Source organism: Podarcis filfolensis (assembly GCF_964270895.1).
Source record: "Podarcis filfolensis genome assembly, chromosome: 2".
In the NCBI taxonomy this organism is placed as follows: Eukaryota; Metazoa; Chordata; class Lepidosauria; order Squamata; family Lacertidae; genus Podarcis; species Podarcis filfolensis.
In genome coordinates, this window is record NC_139605.1 from 15,580,634 (window position 1) to 15,602,764 (window position 22,131).

Sequence of the window (22,131 nt, forward strand, 5' to 3'; positions counted from 1 at the left end):
AAGCACCCACAAAACTCCCCATGAAGGAGCTGGGCACCCACAAATTTCGGTGCACGCTCCATGGCATCCACAACCCCCGGCACCTACGGTAGCCTAGGGAACAGCGTCCCAAGTTGCGCTTGAAGAAGTTGCGCCCAATCGAAAACAGCAACTGATCTTAAATACAAGAAACGAATTTTTCGTTTATTATATTTTAGAATAGAATAGAACCTACCTAAGTGACGCTGACATAAAACCCCCCACAAATGCACTAAGTATTACCCTCCCTCTCCACCCCACTTCTTCTTCCACAACCTTATTCAGAATATAACACTATTGTCTCACTTCAGATGTAAAAAAAAAAAAAGACTCTACAACCTGAAAAGAGATAGAATGCATGTACTTTCTTTAACCAAGAAAATCTTTCATAAAATTATTTAATAAAGGAGTCCCTGGGAATGTGTCATCAATGGGTCATCAATGGCTACCACATGAAGTTCACATCCCAGCTAACTTTGCTGCGCTGGCATAAAGTGTGATGAGTGGAGAAAGGGGGGGTTAGAATTAGATTTGGATTAAAGATGGGAGGTAGGTTCCAGAAAGTAGCCTATATGTAGTCCTATAGGTGTTTACTTGGGGCGTTTTGGACCATCTGGCTTAAGCACCTTTGTGGCGCTTGTGTTGGGTATAAATGTTGTCAGTGTTGTTCACAACATTCTGGATTTGGTGGGGTGTTGGGGTAGAGATATGGGTACTGGCACGTTCTGGCGCCAACATTGTGCTGGTTGTGCGTCAAAGTCTAGCCTGCTGAGTTGGCCATGCATGCCAACAACAACAACAGAGTTATTTATACCCTGCCCACCTGGCTGGGTTTCCCCAGCCACTCTGAGCAGCTCCCAACAGAAGGAAAAAGTGATAAAATATCAAACAATACAAACTTCCCTAAACAGTTACCAACTTTGGGACTTCAAAGCGCCAAATCACCTAGAGTTGGCTGCACCAGCCTATCAGGTAGGGATGCTAGGCCAATCCTGATAAGAATCTGGCCTTTGGAGCCAAAAAGGTTTTCTAGTCCACATTTAGAGAAAGCAGCTTTTCTGTCTCTGCTTGTTTTATTCAGCGTCTTACAGACTATCTGTAGTACAGTGGTACCTCAGGTCACCGCTTCAGATTACATAGGCTTCAGGTTACAGACTCCGCTAACCCAGAAATAGTACCGGTACCTCGGGTTAAGAACTTTGCTTCAGGATGAGAACAGAAATCGTGCGGTGGCGGCGCGGCAGCAGCGGGAGGCGCCATTAGGTAAAGTGGTGCTTCAGGTTAAGAACAGTTTCAGGTTAAGAACGGACTTCCGGAATGAATTAAGTACAGTACTTAACCCGAGGTACCACTGTATTGACTAAATGATTAAGATCTATAGCAGGAATGGTGAAATTCTGTTAATATCAGTATGTAAATCCCTTAACAACCTTAAAAAAAAATTAATTGCATTTTTAATACAGAAAACAAAAAAACACGCATCCCACACGCCCTTCCCTCCACCCCCCACCCCCGAGTTGTATAACTTTCATACCAATCACGACATGCAACTAAATACAGTATCTGGAGACTCCCCTTCCACAAGGGAAACCCTCGAGAAATTCGAGATGGTTACAGCACCATAAAAAATAGTGAACTGGGGGGGGGGGGGAGGAGGCAGAAAGGGCAAAGTATATTTTTAGGTGGTCGAGTTGTGTCCCGCATGTTGAGATCTCTGAAAGCAGGGGTGGCAACTTGAATAAAATATTGGGGGGGGGGTCGATCACATGACCAGGGGCACAGACACCATTTGAATGGCAATGCTGATCAACTTTGAGACTGTCGGCCCCTCAAATATTTTATTGGGGGAGGGGGCAAAGGGACCTCGGGCTCCTAGGAGTTTGTTCTATGGCTTAAAGAAACAGCATATCTTCATTGACAGGAGTCCAGCCGTGGAGGGGGAGGGGCAAGCGGCGGAGAGTTTTTTGCGCGGCGGGGGAGGCATCCTCGCCCTCTAACGCCGACAGGAGGGAAGCTTCCGATCAGGACTGCCCCCCCCCCGAAGGCGGGCAGGGTTTTTAAGAGCCCCCCCCTCTGCCCACGCCACAGTCCCAACCGGCCAGTTCCTATCCTGGGACACACACCCCACACACACACACACATCTCACTCGGCCGTCGGCAATCGGCTACGAACCCGAAATGTCCGCCAGCCTCGACGGGCAGGACAGCAGCAGCCGCAGCAGCAGCAGGGCTCGGGAGAAGCCTCCACCTCGCCGTGCGCCCCCGTTGCCTTCGGCCCCGGCTCCTTCTCGGACAGGCACTGCTGCCATCCCCTCGCCTCCCGACACGCTCGTCACCAATGAAGCCGCGTCAAAGGGAAGGAAGAAGTTGCTGGAAAGGAGCGGGAGCCGGTGAAGCCCGCTGGGCTCTGCCAAGAGAGGCGGTGCCTACTCTGTTACAACATAGACGGCGGCGAAGGTCCCTGGGGCCGCACCTGGACATCGGAATGCAGTGCAGGTGCGTTTTGGAGAATGGAAACTCGCCGGGACGGACGGCACCGCCGCGCGCCTCTGTGCCTATCCTTAGTCATAGCCCAGGGAACAGCATCCCAAGTTGCGCTTAAAGAAGTCCATCTACCCAAACGAAAACAGCAATTGATCTTCGTTCGTTTGTGAATTGTTCGTTTATTGTATTAAAGAACAGAATAGAAAAGAGAGACAATGCATGTGCAGTGGTGCCTCAGGTTACAAACGCTTCAGGTTACAGACTCCGCTAATCCAGAAATAGTACCTCGGGTTAAGAACTTTGCTTCAGGATGAGAACAGAAATCGTGCTCCGGTGGCACGGCGGCAGCGGGAGGCACCATTAGCTAAAGTGGTGCTTCAGGTTAAGAACAGTTTCAGGTTAAGAACGGACCTCTTTACTTTCTTAAACCAAGAAAATATTTAATAAAATTACTTTATAAAGGAGCCCCTGGCCTGGGAACGGATCATCGATTGCTTTGAAGAGGATGCACACACTTGTTTGGAACTTTCCAAGGGAGGTATCCTGAGGGAGCTATTTCCTTTTGATAGGGTTTCCCAACCCCTTCACGTTTAGTGTACAATATCTTTTAAGCTAGCCTTTCTGCGTGTCTGCTTTATAGGATGATTCCCTGCCAACCCGTCTCTCCCCTTAGATTGTCTATCAAACCTACAGTATTTTGTTGCCTGGAACAAAGTGTGATGGGTGGGCAAAGAGAGGGGTTAGAATTAGATTTGGGTTCAAGAGTATGGGTAGATTATGGAAAGTAGCCTATATAGGTGTTTGTCTGGGGTAATTTGGAGCATCTAATTTGGCCAGTTAGTCCTGGGTCTCAACTGGCATGGGAGATCTTGTTTAAGAACAGGCCATTCGCTCTGTCGTTTGTGATAGGCAATGGTCAGTGAGACGTGTTAAGCACCACTGTGATGCTAGTATTGGGCATAAGGTTTATAAGCAATGTTGTCAGTGTTGTTAACAACGTTATTGGTTTGTTGGGGTAGGGATATGGGTTTTGGCACACTCTGGCACCACCATTGTGCTGGTTGTGTGTCAGATTCTAGCCTGTTTGTGAATTGTTTTATTGAGATGGGGGGTATTCTTTTAGTAGGTATGGGTTCCCCCCCTTTGTTTTCCTTTTCTTTTACCCACTGATTTTATTTGTTGCTTTTGTGTGGTGAAGAAAGAGACGGTGAGGTTGGCGGGTGTGTTTGTCTATTTTTGTTTGTGCGGTGGTTCTTTTTGAAACACTTTATTGTCACTTGTGCAACTTGTATACAGTGAGATAACACGAGCACCCCCCCACTCCGCTCTCTTAGTCTTAATTCCCCTCCTTTACTGACGCACACCCACCAAACCCAAAAGTCAGTTGCCCTGTTGTGATCTTCTCATTCAGCAGCCTAACAGCCCACGGATAGAAGCTGTTCTTTACCCTGTTGGTGTGACTAATCACGCTTCTATGTCTTCTGCCTGAGGGTAGGAGATCAAGAAAGTGCCGGCCAGGGTGTGAACCATCCCTGAGAATTTTCCTCACTCTCCTGAGGCAACGTGCTATGGGTAGAGTCCTTGGGAGGGGGGCTGAGAGTGGAGGTTTTGGGGTGATTGGGGAGTGGAGAGGGTGAATTGTTGTCATCTGGGTTGGGATTGGGGTGGGACAGTCATCTTGAACAGTCATGTGGGCTCCTTTGCAACCAGCAATGGGGTCTGGGTAACCGCGGTTCTCTTCTTCAGTGGGGTTGCTCCATGACTGATCATCACACTTTTACAACATCTGTGCTGCTGAGTCTCAAACTTTGGGATTATTGAAATATACAAAACAACAAAAACGATCAATTTGAGTTGTGCTATTCAAATTGGGTCTACTAGACCCATTTTTTAAAAAAGCAATGTGGACTTAAGTCACTTCTGTGGCCCCGAAGCTTATGCTTCATTAGTTTCATAGTAGAGCCATCCCTGTGCACACCTACATTGGAAGACACGCAGGAGAGTAACGCAGGAGTTTCCGCTTCCTTCTGAGAGAAGTACGGCAGCTTCAGGAACTGATTCCAGAGCCTTCCTTGTACACAGATCGCTTCTGTGTAATATATACCCAGATACATGCATCTATTAATTTTCACATTATCTTTTCATGTATCTTCGTGAGTGTGGGTCTTCATAACACATTTGGCTTAAAATGAAAAACAGCTCTCATCCTGTAAATACTTAAGCAAGATAGGAAGGTGACAGCGGGGAGGAAGAATCAATTGTGAGGCTGTTTGCTTCACTGCCTACCTTGAGAGCACAAAACCACCCCATGGAGGAGGTAAAGTGTCCAGGCTGTACCTCAGGGTTGGGTTTGGGATTGGGGGGGTCTCTATGGAGGGGCAGAGTAGGGGGGATAGTGGTAATGCTGGCAATATTAATGTCATGGGGGGACAGGTGAAAGGGAAGGGGGTCACCAGTCCATCCATTCGAGGTGATTTCCGGATACTTCATTCAGCTGATCACATGCCAGTTGGGTTGTTTTCCATACCGTATCAGAAAAGCGGCAGTGTGGCTAGGAAACAAAGAAATTTTCAGCTGTAACATTTTAAACAGTTCTTAGCTTTCCCTTCGCAAACGTGGTCTCAAACGGCAGATACAACGGCAGAGTGAACCTCCCCCCCCCACAATAAAAAGGATCTGAAGTCAGAATGGCTCCCCCCCTTTATTGAACGCTCAAAAAATACATAATTATATGTGCACTAAACATGGCCAGACGTAAATAAAAGAGAGAGAAACAAAACCCGTGTAGAAGGGAAAATAAAATAAATATAAACTGTATATTTTGCAAGGTTGTTATTGTCCTTCACCAGATCATAACCTGTTGCAATATTTGTAAGAATGGCTTTATGACTAACAACAATGGGAAATGAAGTGTGGCGAGGTGACTAATCCTGGAAGCTTTGCTGATCTCTTTTAAGAAAAGGTTGGTTTGGGGTTTAATTCGTTTTGATTTGTTGGAAGCGGCTCAGAGAGGATGAGGGTCCCTGATTTTGCATGCCAAACCCCTGCTCTGACTGTTGCCGGTCGTAATTCTACGACTGAGCTGGGACGTGAACCCAGATTTCCAGGCTAACATAGACTCTCACATGCGGATCTGTTATTTTTGGATAACAGATTGGCAAATTAAATTACAAGAATTTGTGGAGATGGCTCAATTGACTAGCAAACTCAGAGGAAACTCAAAGCAAAAATTTGCGGGAAAATGGGATGGTTATAAAAGATATGTTCAAATATACAATAATAGTTTTGACTCCGTGCTAGCGTTTGAGTGACCAAGGAAGTAAAAGCAGGTGGATAACAATTAAGGATTTATTATGTTTTCTGAATGTATTGGAAAATTTATATAGAAAGGTTTATTCACGATAACGAATGGGCGTAGGGAAGGGAGAAAGGCACTTTTATTTATGGGGCTTGGGGTTAAGTGTGGTGCTTGTGCAACGGTGTGGGGGCTGAGGGGTCCATGTAGGGCCGGGTGCCCTTGAGGTCATCGCCTCAGACCCTCTGGTGACCGGCGGAAGGGGTGAAGAAGACATGCCCCCCCTTCCGTATCAGAAGCATTGTAAAAATGGATAAGGGGGAGGATGATTTGTTAAGAGATGTAAAAGCAATATAAAGTTAAGAAATGCATAAGAAGTGGTTAAAACGGTGGGTCATCAGAGGTGCTGATGGAAGTCCAAAAAGATCGTATAAGTGATAAGTTTTGTGGTACATTTTATAATTTATATGTTAAAATTAATAAAAAATATTATAAAAAAGGTGAACAACTTTGGTCGGCCCGTTGGTCTGCCCCCACGGCCCTTCATTTCATCCATCCTTTCCTCCCCATCTTATACTCACGACAACTCTATACACAGCAAGGTCGTCTGACACCTAAGGACTGGCCCAAGGTCACTCAGTGGCAGAGTAGAGATTTGAACCCTGTTTCCCTGGTCCTTATTTTGAAGGGGGGGGCTTCCTTGAGTTGTGTGTGAGAGAGAGAAGGAGAGCGATAGGGAGACACTAAGAGAAATATATTGGAATTTAAATTTTGTTAAATAAGTCCCACCGAAGGGAAACAAGTTCTACTGAATCCACTGGAACTTTTTTCTATGTTGCCGTTGTCGGCATCCGTCTGTCTCGAGAGACAATGAAGTGACTTCCCCTCCGCCCCCCAAAAGTACCTGAAAGCAGAATGGCTTTTTTTTTCTCTATTGAAAGTTCAAAAAGTTCATAATGATATGTGTGCTATACATGGTGTTATGTAAATAAAAGGGTGAAAAAGAAAAAGAGGAAATAGAACCTGCGTAGACAGGGAAATAAATTGGGGGGCCCTCCAAAACTGTATACAGTAGTACCTCCGGTTACGTAACCCTCTGGTTACGTAAACTTTGGGATGTGAAAGGGCAAACCTGGAAGTATCTGACCAGGCTTCACCACGCACACATGCGCAGAAGGGTTGCGGAAACCTCAGGATCCGACCGGACCTCCGGAACGGATCCTGTCCACAACCAAAGGTACCACTGTATTTTGCAAGGTTGTTATTCTACTTTGTCAGATCTTAACCTGTTACAATATTTGTAAGAATGTCTTTATGACTAACAACAATAGGAAGTGAAGTGTGGTGAGGTGACTAATCCTGGAAGCTCTTTTAAGAAAAGGTTGGTTTGGGTCTCAATTGGTTTTAATTTGTTGGAAGCAGCTTGGTGTGGCTGGGGTAACTCAGTCAGATATGTGACTCTAATTTTGCATGCCAAACTCCTGCTCTGGCTGTTGCCAGTAGTAATTCTATGGCTTAGATTTCCAGACTGTGGGATGTAATCCACTCGGAGCAGTCAAGTACAACATTCCTTGTAATGCTAGAGAAGACATGCGAGGGAAGGTTTGGCCCAGCCAGTCGAAACTTGTTCCTCCTGGCTGGAGCAGCCTTCCTTTTGCATGTGATAGGAGGTGGGCATGACTTAACCTGTCCAGGTAACAAAAGGACAAGTCATGCAGCACACGCTCTCTTTTTCACTTCCTTCTACGTTTGGCTAGCTTTGAGCTAGGATTGCCCTGCTAGCTTCTCAGCTAGCAGAGGCACTGGTATCATTCCTCCCTATGGGGTCGATCCACATGTACATATTTGTAACTAAGTCTGCCTTCAGGGATCACACTGTGCTCTGCCTGATGTAAGTAAATTTCTTTTATTGACTTTGAATAGAATTGTGGTGTCTTTATTCTTTTAAGAGGGAATCAAGGGAACTTATCAGGAGCATACAAATCAGTCTGACATTCTGACATTCAGTCTGACATTCAGTCAGACATGCTGAATTGTAAAAGAGTGAGAGGCTTACACAAGCCTGCAACCAGCTATCTGTTGTGCATGTAAAAAAGAGGGGACTGTAAACTCTGCTAAGTAAAGGAACTTGCTAGCACAAGTTAGGAAGGATATTAATAAACAATATATCCTCTCCTGCCACCCTGAACATTTGCACAGTGTGTGTGAGAGAGAGAAAGAGATTGTGATAGGGAGACACTAAGAAAAGGATATCAGAATTTAAATTTTGTTAAATAAGTCCCACCCAAGGGAAACAAGTTCTACTGAATCCACTGGAACTTTTTTCGTTGTTGTTGTTGTTGTTGTTGTTGTTGTTGTTGTTGTTGTTGTTGTCATCCATCTGTCTTTTGAGACAATGGCGTGACCTCCCCTCCACCCCCCCCAAAAAAAAACATAAATGAAGGCATAGTTGCTTTCTTTTTTCTTTATTGAAAGTTCAAAAAGTAAATAATTATATGTGCACTAAACATGATGAGACATAAATATATATTTGGAATGATCGTCCCACAGGAACCTTCTGGTATGGAAAGATTAGCTGAAGGGCTGTGCCTAGGGTCTAGAAGTGAAAAAAGATGTGTTAATTTAAAATAGAGCAAGAGTAGCTATCAAAATATTTGGGAAGCATGATATAATAATACAATGCAAGAAATAATGTATTTTTGTTTTGTTGTAAACTACCCTAAGATCTGTACTCTTACATTACCATACATTAATATGCAGGTGTGTAAATTCTTACTATCTTATTACTTTTTTCTTTTTCATTTCAACTCTCTTTCTCACTCTATCTTTTAATAAATGAAATTCTTATAATAGAATATTATTATTTTTAATTTTTAAAAAAACCTATCCTGAGATTTTATGGAGAAGTGTGGGTAGTAAATTCTATTATTATTAATAATAATAACTAAAAGGAACAAATGCAAACCAAAAAGAAATTAAAGCAAGCAGCCCTCCTCATCCTGACCTCTACCCCCACCCCCAGTGATGAATCCATATGACAGTAACTTCAGAACCTTACCAGGTACGCTAAGGAAGACTTGATGCACACAAATCCCTTTCATATAAGTAGCAAATTGGTATTCTCCAGCAAGCTGTTTGCTGGTGTTCTTGATAATGAGGGCATTTTCCTGTACAGAGAAGTGTCCATCGTATGTGCTATCTAAGATATCCAGTTTTCCTTTAATTATGGCTAGTATGTCACCATTAGGATCAGACAAGCTGCTGTTATGAAACAAAAGTATGTCTGTATTTCTGGAAATATTGGCAAAGATAATCCCAGATGAACCTTCTGCTATGGAGAAGTTAGCACCAGGGCAGTGTGTGGAACCTGGAAGAAAATGAGGGCAACTCATTAATAGAATTCTACCACCAGCCAAACAGATTAGATCTCACATCTTAAGAGAGGCAGGATATCATTACACCATACAAAAAATGGCACCTTTGCAATTGCACATTTGGTAAAGGTCATATTGCACTTGTTGACCAAAGTCCCTGAAGGCAGTTTGGAAACTTACTGGATCCCATCATCCTTTGGCCACAGACCATCCTCATGTGGACTCAACCCTACAGAATCCCAAAGATGCCACGATTCCAAAACTCATTGGGACAGGACAGGAGTCACCAACCCAGTGAATGTATCCACATACATGGATACATGGAAACCCTGAAGGGTTCCACTGAGCAAGTTCCCTAGATTCTTGACTTTTTTAAAAAAAGAAAAAATAAAGAAAAACTCTCTATCCATCCTAGAAAGATGGTTATGCTGCTGGTAATGTCTAAGCGATTTCTGAGAAGCAAGAGTGACTTCCTCGTGCATTTTTTCTGGTATTGAGTTATGCTTCATGTTGCTATTCGACAGTAACAACATCGGTGTGTGTGAGGGAGAGATGGCTATTATTGGGACAAGCAGGGCATAGTTAACGTCCCACGGTATGCATCCGTTTTTTGGTGGGGTGGGGTTCTCTCTCTTTAATTTGGTGTTATGCCACACTTTTTGACGGCAGCCACTTTTGTGTTAAGCCGTTGCCTGTGCATGACAGCCGCTCCAGAAGAGTCTAGCAGTGGAGGGGGCGGGGCAAGTGGGGGAGAGTTTTCTGCGGCGCGGGGGAAGACATCCTCGCTCTCGTAGGAGGGAAGCTTCCGATCAGGACTACGAAGGGCGGCAGGGATTAAAGAACCCCCCCCCTCTGCCCACGCCACGGCCCCAACCGGACACTTCCCAACCTGACCCCCACCCTGGGGCCCCTCACATCTCAATCGGCTGTAGGCAATCGGCTACGAACCCGAACCGTCCGCCAGCGTCGACAGGCAGGACAGCAGCAGCAGCAGCAGGAGGAAGGCTTGGGAGAAGCCTCCTCGTCGCCGTGCGCCCCCGTTGCCTTCGCGTCCGGATCCTTCTCGCACCAGCACTGCCGCCATCGCCCGCTCCTTCCGACGCGATCTTGTACTTCCCACTGACAGGAGAGGATCAAGCCCCACCCCCAATCTCATCCAGGGGCAGAGCCGGTCCCACCCCACCCACACGGGGGCGGAGCCAGCCCAACCCCGTGGAGGCGGAGCCAGTCCCACCCCACCCACACGGGGGCGGAGCCAGCCCAACCCCGTGGAGGCGGAGCCAGTCCCACCCCTCCCACACGGGGGCGGAGCCAGCCCAACCCCGTGGAGGCGGAGCCAGTCCCACCCCTCCCACACGGGGGCGGAGCCAGCCCCACCCCATGGAGGCGGAGCCAGTCCCACCCCACCCACACGGGGGCGGAGCTAGTCCCACCCCGTGGAGGCGGAGCCAGTCCCACCCCACCCACACGGGGGCGGAGCTAGTCCCACCCCGTGGAGGCGGAGCCAGTCCCACCCCACCCACACGGGGTCGGAGCTAGTCCCACCCCCGAAAGAGACGGTGAGGTTGGCGGGGGTGTTTGTCTATTTTTGTTTGTGTGATGGTTCCTTTTGAAATACTTTATTGTCACTCGTACAACTTGTATACAGTGAGATTACACGAGCAGCCCCCACTCAGCTCTCTTAGTCAAAATTAATTCCTCTCGTTTACTGACACACACACACCAAACCCGAAAGTCAGTTGCCCTGTTGTGATCTTTTCATTCAGCAGCCTAACAGCCCACGGATAGACGCTGTTCTTTACCCTGTTGGTGCGATTAATCCTGCTTCTATATCTTCTGCCCAAGGGCAGGAGATCAAGAAAGTGCCGGCCAGAGTGTGAACCATCCCTGAGAATTTTCCTCACTCTCCTGAGGCAACGTGCTATGAGTAGAGTCCTTGGGAGGGGGGCTGAGGGGGGGGTTGTTGGGGTGATTGGGGAGTGGAGAGGGTGAATTGTTGTCATCTGGGCTGGGATTGGAGTGGGATAGGGGGGGTCTCTATGGAGGGGCAGAGTAGGGGGGATAGTGGTAATGCTGGCAATATTAATGTCGTGGGGGAACAGGTGAAAGGGAAAGGGGTCACCAGTCCATCCATTCGAGGTGATTTCCGGATACTTCATTCAGCTGATCACATGCCAGTTGGGTTGTTTTCCATACCGTATCAGAAAAGCGGCAGTGTGGCTAGAAAACAAAGAAACTTTCAACTGTAACATTTTAAACAGTTCTTAGCTTTCCCTTCGCAAACGTGGTCTCAAACGGCAGATACAACGGCAGAGTGAACCTCCCCTCCCCGCCCCCAATATAAAGGATCTGAAGGCAGAATGGCTCCCCCCACTTTATTGAAAGTTCAAAAAATACATAATTATATGTGCACTAAACATGGCCAGACGTAAATAAAAGAGAGAGAAGCAGAACCCGTGTAGAAGGGAAAATAAAATAAATATAAACTGTATATTTTGCAAGGTTGTTATTGTACTTCACCAGATCATAACCTGTTGCAGTATTTGTAAGAATGGCTTTATGACTAACAACAATGGGAAGTGAAGTGTGGCGAGGTGACTAATCCTGGAAGCTTTGCTGATTTCTTTTAAGAAAAGGTTGGTTTGGGGTTTAATTCGTTTTGATTTGTTGGAAGCAGCTTAGAGAGGATGAGGGTCCCTGATTTTGCATGCCAAACCCCTGCTCTGACTGTTGCCGGTCGTAATTCTACGACTGAGCTGGGACGTGAACCCAGATTTCCAGGCTAACATAGACTCTCACATGCGGATCTGTTATTTTTGGATAACAGATTGGCAAATTAAATTACAGGAATTTGTGGAGATGGCTCAATTGACTAGCAAACTCAGTGGAAACTCAAAGCAAAAATTTGCGGGAAAATGGGATGTTTATAGAACATATGTTCAAAAATACAATAATAATTTTGACTAGCATTTGAGTGACAAAGGAAGTAAAAACAGGTGGATAACAAGGATTTATTATGTTTTCTGAAAGTATTGGAAAATTTATATAGAAAGGTTTATTGTTTTGTGTGCGTTCAATTGTAAGATAAAACATATGCGAAGGGACTTGACAGGAAGTCAAAAATGAAGAAAAGATTTTGTAAGATATAAGCGGGGAATATTTATTTTCATCATCATCATCATCATCATCATTTTCTGGGTGTGTGCCGAGGTGTGTTTTGTATGGAATGTTTGGGAGGAATTAAGACGGTAAATAACAAATAAACAAAATATTGATGTATGTAATTTTTATTTCTCAATTATATTTTGTGGTAGTATTGTTGTAATGCTTTTTGTGACATAAAATCACTCAATAAAAATTATTTTAAAAAGACTCTCACATGCGGAAGTGGTTTTTTCCTGTACGATATATACTCTTAGATTAACTGCCACCACTCTTTACTGTGGTTTCCTCCTTCCTTTCCTTGTTCTGCTGCTGTCGTCAATTATGTAACCCCGCAGCGCACGGCTGGCACCAACCTCTTTATCCGCTCAGCAGTCATTTTAAACACACCGCCTGTACAAATCTTACCCCCAAAAAAGCCGCCGCCCCGATCCTTAAAAACTCATTGGCTTTTCAGGTTAGTTACCTTCTGCAGGAAGAATAGTGAGAGCGATCATTCATCCGCAGCCATTCCTGAGATTTTGAGTCCCTATGAATTTGTACTGTACTTGAATTTGTATTAATGGTTTGATGAGTTTGCTTATTTGGCCTGATTATTCTGCTGTTGTGCTTTTAACCTGATTCCAGGTATTGCTACGTTTGTTACTTTTTTAAATGCACTTGTTATTATGAGCCACTTTGAGCTCAAATTTGGGGTTGGAAAAGGGGAATGCAAATAATGAATCAAATCGGTAGTTCATGCGTTGGTAGTAAGACTGGATTTGACGCCTGAGAGAGACGTTTTTAGGACCCACCCTATTCCGTGATAGTAATTTGTTTTCAGTATTGAATTTTAAATTGTTGTAACGCTCCCGAGGATCTTAGGGTATGGGTGGAGTGAATAAGAACAGTCTCAGGTTTGCAAAATAGATGGAGCCTTAACAAAAGATCTTCAGTCTGGCGAAATGTAACCTGGACCTTTTTGTTAAAAAAAAATCAGACAATCTTGCAATACAGTGGTACCTCGGGTTACATACTCTTCAGGTTACATACGCTTCAGGTTACAGACTCCACTAACTCAGAAATAGTGCTTCAGGTTAAGAACTTTGCTTCAGGTTGAGAACAGAAATCGTGCTCCGGCAGCGCGGCAGCAGTGAGAGGCCCCATTAGCTAAAGTGGTGCTTCAGGTTAAGAACAGTTTCAGGTTAAGAACGGACCTCCAGAACGAATTAAGTACTTAACCCGGGGTAGCACTGTACTCCAGAAAAGGGAGGGATCCTGTAAGTTTCATTTGCTTTTAAACGATGGAACTATACAGTCAGACATAAGCACCATCGCAGAATTCGTTGGGCCAGACGGCAGAATTGCAAACACGGCATTCCCAATTAGCTCAATATTGTCGTTTGTGCTGTGAAGTGCTGCTCTTTGGAGTCTGAAAGTGTGTTTGTCAATCAACCAGCAGCTGCCTGCATTTTGGGACTGATTTTCCAGTGTCACAAACTCTTGCAGCGGGCGGGGAGGCGGCTATGGAAACTATCACGATGAGCTGCCGCACTTCAGATTTCACGACACCACTTCGCCACTTAACGGGACTTAACAACAGAGACAAGAGAATATTAACCCAGTAAACTTAGGGGAAGAGTAGGCACAGAGAGCTACAGACCTTTTCAACCTCACATCCATTGATCACTTTTGCAGACTGCCAGAGCTTCATTGACATGTGACCCCCAAATTTTGGATCCCCTCCAAACCAAAGTTTGGTGCTATTTTTATTCCTCGCCGGAGTTTCAGACCAGAGGCTTTCTCTGGGATTGGAACTGCGATTTGCTGCATGTAAACCGTGTTATCCGCCACTGAAATGGGGGCCTCGGACCTCATGCGATTCTTCCGTTTCCACTACCTCCGAATATTATGAAAAATAAAAGCAGTGGTCGTTTCTTGGGTTCAAGTTCCCGGCCCCTGAGTCTGAGTGCCTCTGAGAACGTGCAAAAATGCCCTTTCTCTAGGGGAGCAAAGTTTTTCTTTATTCTTAAAAGGTTTTAGGGACAAAATGCCACTGAACAGGCGCGGTGAGTCTTTGTAAAGTACCGTAAATGCTTCCTTCTCCGGTGAGAGATTGGCTCAGTGCTGGTACCCTAGAAGCCTGATTCTCCTTGGCAAAAACACCAACCACCCCATAGGAAATGAATTTACATATGCATGCACTCTCCTCAAATGCAAATAACTTCCATAGCCTTCTAGTTATAAGACGCATTTCCCCACGCGATACAAATACAGCAGCTAACCTTCATTAACGTGTAACCCCGAAATTTTGGATCCCTCCAAACTGATGCCAAAATTTTGCGCTCATTTTTGCGCCGTGTTGTATCAATTACTCCGTTGGGGAGCAGCACAAAAACACGGGGTCTCCCCCCCCCTCTTCTCGTTTTGCAAACTAATTGCAAAATTGTTTAAACAAAAAAAAATTTTTTTCCTTCCAGTAGCACCTTAAAGACCAACTAAGTTAGTTCTTGGTATGAGCTTTCGTGTGCATGCACACTTCTTCAGATAGGGTATCTGAAGAAGTGTGCATGCACACGAAAGCTCATACCCAAGAACTAACTTAGTTGGTCTTTAAGGTGCTACTGGAAGGAAAAAAATTTTTTTGTTTTGACTATGGCAGACCAACACGGCTACCTATCTGTAACTAAAATTGTTTAAGCATCTTATAAACGGTATGGCTCTGCTATAAGTCATCTGCTACATGTGCCATTTTACTTACTGGTCAGACTTGCTTTGAACAGTTTAATACAGACTGTAGGACAAATAATATAATTTATTTCACACACACACACACACACTTCCCATTAAATATATTTAAGTGTTTTGACAATAAAAGCACCAGCAACGAACACAACTAAATATACAAAACAAAGCAATTTGTTATATTTAAAAAAATCAGGTCCAATACAGATGTACCTCCAGATGACATGGGGTCTGTGGTGTGTGCCCCCCCCCCGCAGCGAAAAACGCAGTACATGATTGAGTATATAAGGAGTGCTACCAGCATGAGTTTGACCAAACTGCGGGAGGCAGTGGAAGACAGGAGTGCCTGGCGTGCTCTGGTCCATGGGGACACGAAGAGTCGGACACAACTAAACAACAACAAGAGTTTTCAGCAACTTTGAGCACAGGCGACCCCACTCGACGAACTAGACTAGGTTGGGGGTTTCCGTTCCGAGCACGGACCACGAACAGAACTGCACCACCTACTCCCTCAAATTGGATGGGCTGTGACTTTTTCCTTTCCTTTCCTTTCCTTTCCTTTCCTTTCCTTTCCTTTCCTTTCCTTTCCTTTCCTTTCCTTTCCTTTCCTTTCCTTTCCTTTCCTTCCCTTCCCTTCCCTTCCCTTCCCTTCCCTTTCCTTCCCTTCCCTTCCCTTCCCTTCCCTTCCCGATGTGAACCACGGGGTTGCGCTACGTCTCCGGCTCCGGGTTCGAGAGAAGCCTCCAGTCCCCGCCCCCCCGCCCCAATGGCTGAGCGCCGTCTGGTCTGAAAGCGAAACCTCTCTGTCACTTTTCTCTGCGCCTCACCGCGGGTGGATGTAACCGGCGCGCTGCTTCTGCAGGCTTCGAGGGACGCGGGCCTAACTCTGCTAAGGACGAGCTCGGCTCAGCGGAGGAAGACGAGGGATCTCAGAGCGAAGACTCCGCTTGCAGAAAGAACCGACCCGCTTCAGTTGCAACTTGCACAGAGCGAGCGAAAGTTCAGGTATGCGGTGGAATCCCTCGCGCAGAAGCCCGGAGGCGGGCGACCCCGGGGTGTCAAGCTCACCTTCAGGCTGGGAAGCGGGGGCTGGAGGAAAGAGGGTTTCCTTCTGATCTTTTTTCCTGCTTTCTCTGGTCGCTGTTGCATTTTAGGTGCTGGTTCTTGCACGCGCGTCCGTGTCTCCTGACTGCTGTTTCCTAACTAGTTTTCATTTTATTGTTTTGCATTTTATATTCGTGTTTTGAGATGTTGGGAGCCGCCTTGAATCCCAGCTTGGGAGAAAGGCGGGATAGAAATACATTGACCAGTAAGAATATCCCAGGATGGCTCAGTTGGTTGGAGCGGGGTGCTGATAATGTCAACGTTGCAGGTTTGATCCCCATGTGGGATCGCTGCAAATTCCTGTATTGCAGGCGGTTGGACTAGATGGTCCTCTGTTATTCATTACCCTGGAGACACCAGGAGTTGTTCTAGAGTTCTTCAGACTGTAGAGCGTGTGCAGACTGAACGGCGGGCTGTTTGCCAAGGTGGCGGCTAAAACCCATACTGTTTTCCTCACTGTCTATCATGGAATTGTAGAGTTGGAAGGGACCCCGCAGGACATCAACCTCCTGCAATGCAGAAATCTCAACACGTGGTCCCTCGACCAATTTCAAACAGGCTTGGACGCTGCTTAACTTTGAAGATATGCTAGTAGTTTTATTGCTGCTCCACCGCTAGGAGGCCTTCATCCCCTTCTCTGCTTTCTTTGATTCACTTAACTGAAATTGCCATGTGGGGTAAACTGGTATAAGGGACTGTAAAATCAAGACAGGTGTCAACACTGATGGCAAGGCCTTTTTTCAGCCAGAACTCAGTTCCCACACCTCTCAGGTTGATGCCACTATAAGAGAACATGGGAGGGTTGGTTTTTTTGTTATTTGTTTTTGTTTTTTGTTTATTTATTATGTTACATCGGTAAAGAATATCATATTACAATACAATGCTTATTATCATATAATTTTCAACATGTATACAAAATTTATATACAAAGTTTATATACCTAAAGATAACAAAAACAAAAAAGGGGGGGGGGACAAGGACAAAAAACTATTCCAAAGTCATATCTGTACCAACACTTTGGACTTCCTGTCTATCCCGTTGTATATTCCTTTTTTACAATTGAATGTACTCTTGTTATTGTATATTTCTTTACGCTTTGTCTACATCATCAATATGTTATTGTATATTTCTTTACGTTTTGTCTATTACATTCCTACACCAATATGTACCCTTGGTCTTATTTCTCAACTCAGTCTCTCTCCAGCATCAATCAAATGCTAGCATAGATAGCGAACCTTTGCTGTATTTTGGAACATATACCTTATATCTATCCTACGTTTCCATAAATTTTTGTTTGAATTGCCTCTCAAGGGAACAAGGGAGGCTTGTTAATGATGAGTTACGGCACCTATTTTCTAGAAAAATAGCCCTGACTGATGACATTCTCTTATGACTGCCAGTAATTATGGACAACCGGTCTCTGTTTTAACCTAACATTGCCAAACAGTGGCAGAACACAGGAACCCCCACTTAACATGTGGAATGGGAAAAACCCCCGCCCACGTATGTGGGAGTCCCCCTGTATCCCACAGGGGATCTGCAGAAAGAATGTGGCTGGTCAAGGGAACCTGGGACTCGAAAAGGTTGGAAAATCACTGAGGGGGAGGGACTGGACTGAAGGTAGATCCAAGCCATACTTCTAAAGCACATTCAATGCATATTTAAGGAACATGGTTCCTTGAGAACTGTAGTTTGTTAAGGTTTCTGGGAATTACAGATCTGTGAGAGTGAAACTACAGTTCCCAGGAATATGCTTTAAACATGCATTGAATGCAGTGCCAGATTTACGTACGGAGGTCCGTACTTAACCTGAAACTGTTCTGTTACGGAAATTACCGGGGGGGGGCACATCTTTAAAGTTAAATATTACAAATATTATACCTCAATGTATCCTTTCAACTTGACAGCTCAGGGAAGTTACCTAGCTTTAAAAATAATATAAAATCATCTCATTTCCCAGTTTCCTCCATCCCAAACCTATTTTCCCCTTGAAAAGGGACTCCAGGAAGTTCCCAGAGGTGACAATTGCTGGGCTTATTGTTAGCCAAAGGAAGCCAAATCTCATCACCTGACTTGCCTCAGGCTCCAGACATGCAAAGGAACTTCTATTGTACTTTTGGGTGGTGGGTACTTAAGACATACTTGTCTCTGTTAATCTTATACCTGAGTCTTGCCCTGCCATGTCTGCTTATGCTAATCTTGTACCAAGGACTTGTCTGGGCATGTTTGCCAAGGTTAACCCCTCCCCTTTTGTGACATGTCAGTGATGTAGCAATGATGCTGTACAAACTGTATTCTGAGATATGGTGGGAAAGTTTTAAAAGTCTTTGTCACCCCATCCTCAGGGTTCAAATTTGCTCTTTGAACCTATTGTGCAATAAACTTTGGTCTACAGCTACTTGCTCCGGTTGGCTGGACTCCTTCCTTTATTCCACAGGGACCTGCGGGCTCTACCCGATGAGCTGGGTGACTGAGCAGCCTCACACCTAGATTTTTCCATAACAGTTCTTAACCGGAAGCACCACTTTAGCTAATGGGGCCTCCTGCTGCTGCTGTGCCGCCGGAGCACGATTTTTGTTCTCATCCTGAAGCAAAGTTCTTCACCTAAAGCACTATTTCTGGGTTAGCAGAGTCTGTAACCTGTAGCATCTGTAACCTGTAGCATCTGTAACCTGTAGCGTATGTAACCTGAGGTACCACTGTATATGCTAAACAAGCTATAGCTTAGGGCCCCACTCTCTTGGAGGGGGGCAGAAATGTAAAGGGGGGGGGAATTACAACTACTTTGATAAAATACATATTTTGTGATGTGCAAATGGCTTTAGATACCTATTAGGTCCATAAATTACCATATAGCATATATTCAACACAAAAAACAGCGACAATTTGTTGTTGACAAAGGACAGCTGGACATATAAAAGGTCCCATTACCTTCAGGAGCTCAGGGCCTCATCAAACCTAAACCCAGCCCTGATTGGGTGCGTTTTGAGCACAGTTCTGGCACCTCTCAGGTGGGTGCCATTGCCAGCCCCAAGAGAACGAGGGAGGTGTTCATGGTGAGCTCCGGCACCTGTTTTTCTAGAAAAATAGCACTGGTTTTATGGTGTGAATTTGCCCACAGGGCTAAAATTGGAAAGTCCCTAGTAGTTCATGTTGAGGCATGCCCTTGCCTCGATGTAGCTGCTGCCTCAAGCAGCTCCCCATCCCATGTCACCTCCTGCCTCACCTGCAATAAAGACTTTAAACAAGCGTTCTCGGGAGGATTTTTTAAAAATCTTGTTCAGAATCTGGGTTTGGGTTTTAAATTGTGTTAATGTATGCTTGTGCAGAGGCACTAGCATACATTAACTCCACCCACACATTCAACAACTCCAAGCCTCTTCCTTCCTTGCTTCAGACTTCTCCAACTCCTTTACTTAATATTTCTTGCTGTTTGTCGCCTTGTTTTAATTCCTTATTTTGAATCTCTTAAATCCTGTATATATCTTTAACAATTTCAGTTAATACCCTCATCTCCCTCCTCCAAAACCCATCGCTTCCCTCCACCCATGAGCAACCTTCTTTACCTAATATTATTTTTGTTATTGTGAAGGGGTACAGCTAGGGTTACCCCAGAAAGCCCTAAAAACTGTTTGTGAATTCTCCCCCCCCCCCCAGCCAGGCCTCGGCGTATGCATTTTACAAACTGCATTTTCCTCTAAGACAAAAAGCACGAGCTAAGCAGTCCTCTATGTAACAAAAACGCTGTAACAAACCCAGAGCTGAGAACAGCAAAGCTTTCGCTTCCCAGGTCCAAGATAACCTTGTCCTGGTACATTGATTTGCAACATACTTCCAGGAACAGAGTCAGAGAACGAAAAGCAACATTTCTATGTAAGAATCTGTGAAGGCGGAGAGGGAAAAAGGGGGTTGAAAAAAGGATAAAACCTGCTTGTAAAATGTTTTCGGCACGGCCACACAGGTGCCTCTGCCCCCCCCCCCCCATGGCAGAATAAAACGCTCTTTCTCTGGATTAACCCCTTGGTGTCATTTGGCTCCTTTTGTCTCTGCTCGGGTGCAACAATTATTCCTACCCATGGATTAAAAAGGCTACATATTTCAGCTTGGTCAATAAATCCCTGCCCATCAGTGGAATGGGGCAATCGGGAATGTAGATAAATCTATGTTGAACTGTGTGCCCTCCTAGTGTACAGGTCACAGGTTGCAAGACTGGCACTCGCTGTGATTTTCCCGTGGCCCCAATAATGCTGATTGATTCAGCAGTTGATGTGGCAACTGGGTGTGGCATAACGGAAAAAGCGGCACCCGTGTCCACCATAAATGGTATAGTCTAGTTCCCAGTTACAATGTTGACCATGGGCTCACGGGAACCTGTTTTTGTTGGGCCCGGTCTGTCCTAGTAAGTGTCTTCGTCTCTCAGGGCCATTGCCCCAGATTGGTGGGGTGGGGTCCAAGCTGGTCCCTGTCCTTGCCCCCTCCCCCTGCCGCGGGTCCTTGGAGTCCAAGGAGCTGAAGCCCACGGCTAGGCTCGTGGCCCAAAGTTATTGTCAGCAAACTGCGGGGAGTGGGGGTGCATTTTCTTATTCTGTGGGCATTCCATCTTCCAATGACCTTCCTGCCTGCAGATGGCGTCCTAAACGGTCCCTGTCCCTCCCATGGGCTTCTTGTTTCTGGCTGTCTGGCTGCTGGCCAGCTCTTAGTGCCATCAATTTTTTGGTCTGGTATTTTTCTCTCTGCTTTTCTGTTTCTTCACCCCTCTGATTATAAGTGGTCTGGGCAAGTGTTAACATCCATTCTAGTCGATTTCCCATAAAGTTCTCAGTTTTTTGAATTTTTCGTCTTATGTCAGGAGCTGCTTGCGTCACAAAGGTGGTTTTTACAATCACCTCTTGGGCATCATCATCAGGGTCTATGGGGGTGTACTTGCGGAATGCCTTTTTTAATCTCTCCAAAAATACTCCTGGAGGCTCAGTGGGCAGCTGACAAATCTCAGATAATTTCGCCATATTTGTAGGCCTTTTCGCTGCCCGTCTCATACCTCCTAAAACATTTTTGTGATAAGTCGCTAAGGCCACCCTTCCCTCTGTAGTATTGTAATCCCAAGGGGGGGTCTGCCTGGGGTAAGAGACCTCAATTGCAGCGTCAGTATTATTTGCTGCCTTGAGTTGTTCCCTGGCACAGGCATTTACCTGGTAAAGGTCCTTGGGGGTCTAACACCCTGATCATTTGGCTGTTCCAAAGGATCATACACTTGCCTGAGAGGGGACATCACCGTGGGTTTGGACAAAGCCTTAGATTTAAGTGTCTCTACATGTTTTGTTGCCCTCTCCCATGCTGTTCTTAAAACCTTTTGCTTTTTTCTCCAATTCTCATCCTGGCACTGGGCTGCTTCTAGAACCCAGGGGGCCACATCCAGTTCTGTTTTAAACGGTTCTACATACTGGAACACTCTGTTAGACTGCTTACTAGTCCATCTTATCTCTTTATCTAGAGTTTTTCTGAAGTCATGATCATCATCATCACCATTCTCTTCACCTTCCCTGCTTGCATCACAAGGGGGTTGGGGAGGGGCAGAGGGGGGAATTTTCTCATTTGGGTCTTCAGTCTGGGCATTGGGCGGAGAAGCAGCCCTATTTGCTCCCAGATTTGGTCGCCTTGGCGCAGTTGCTGCATATGGTGGTGGGGGTGGGGTAATTATCTCCTCTTCTAGGACTGGCAGAACTGGTGGCTTTTTAACTTGTAATTGTACTGAACACAGTTTGACTTGGGCAGTCACAATTCTATTTTTCCGAAGCCATGAGGGATTTTGATCCACATTGGCTTTCCAGATAGAAATATAGGGAATCTGATCTGTGTGGGCCTTGAAAATGTTACTCCATAAAATGTTGACCAAGTTTGGATCAAAGGATCCCGCAGGAGGCCATTCTGGTAAATATGAAGGCCAGTCAACTTCACATAAATGTTGGAGTC

General features: G+C 45.4%; 2 protein-coding genes across 5 annotated transcripts in view; one reads left to right on the forward strand and one right to left on the reverse strand.

Annotated features, from left to right (window-relative positions):
• LOC310756983 (uncharacterized protein) overlaps window positions 1-10,326 on the reverse strand; it is a 55,698-nt gene extending 45,372 nt beyond the window's left edge. The window contains exon 1 of one of the 3 annotated variants that reach the window (XR_014545005.1): window positions 2,192-2,337. Coding sequence is in view for 2 of the 3 variants with exons in the window: in XM_083602012.1 (XP_083458138.1) it covers window positions 10,120-10,255 (136 nt within the window). In the remaining variant the exon portion in view is untranslated. Of the gene's footprint in view, window positions 1-2,191; window positions 2,340-10,119 lie in introns of those variants that run through there. The other 2 variants (XM_083602012.1, XM_083602011.1) reach the window with 2 other exon arrangements.
• LOC310757220 (C-type lectin domain family 2 member D-like) overlaps window positions 1-22,131 on the forward strand; it is a 97,880-nt gene that overhangs the window by 19,522 nt on the left and 56,227 nt on the right. The window contains exon 1 of one of the 2 annotated variants that reach the window (XM_083602494.1): window positions 15,851-16,062. The exons of the other annotated variant lie outside the window; for it this stretch is intronic. The gene's annotated coding sequence lies outside the window, so the exon portion shown is untranslated. Of the gene's footprint in view, window positions 1-15,850; window positions 16,063-22,131 lie in introns of those variants that run through there. 2 annotated transcript variants of the gene reach the window in all.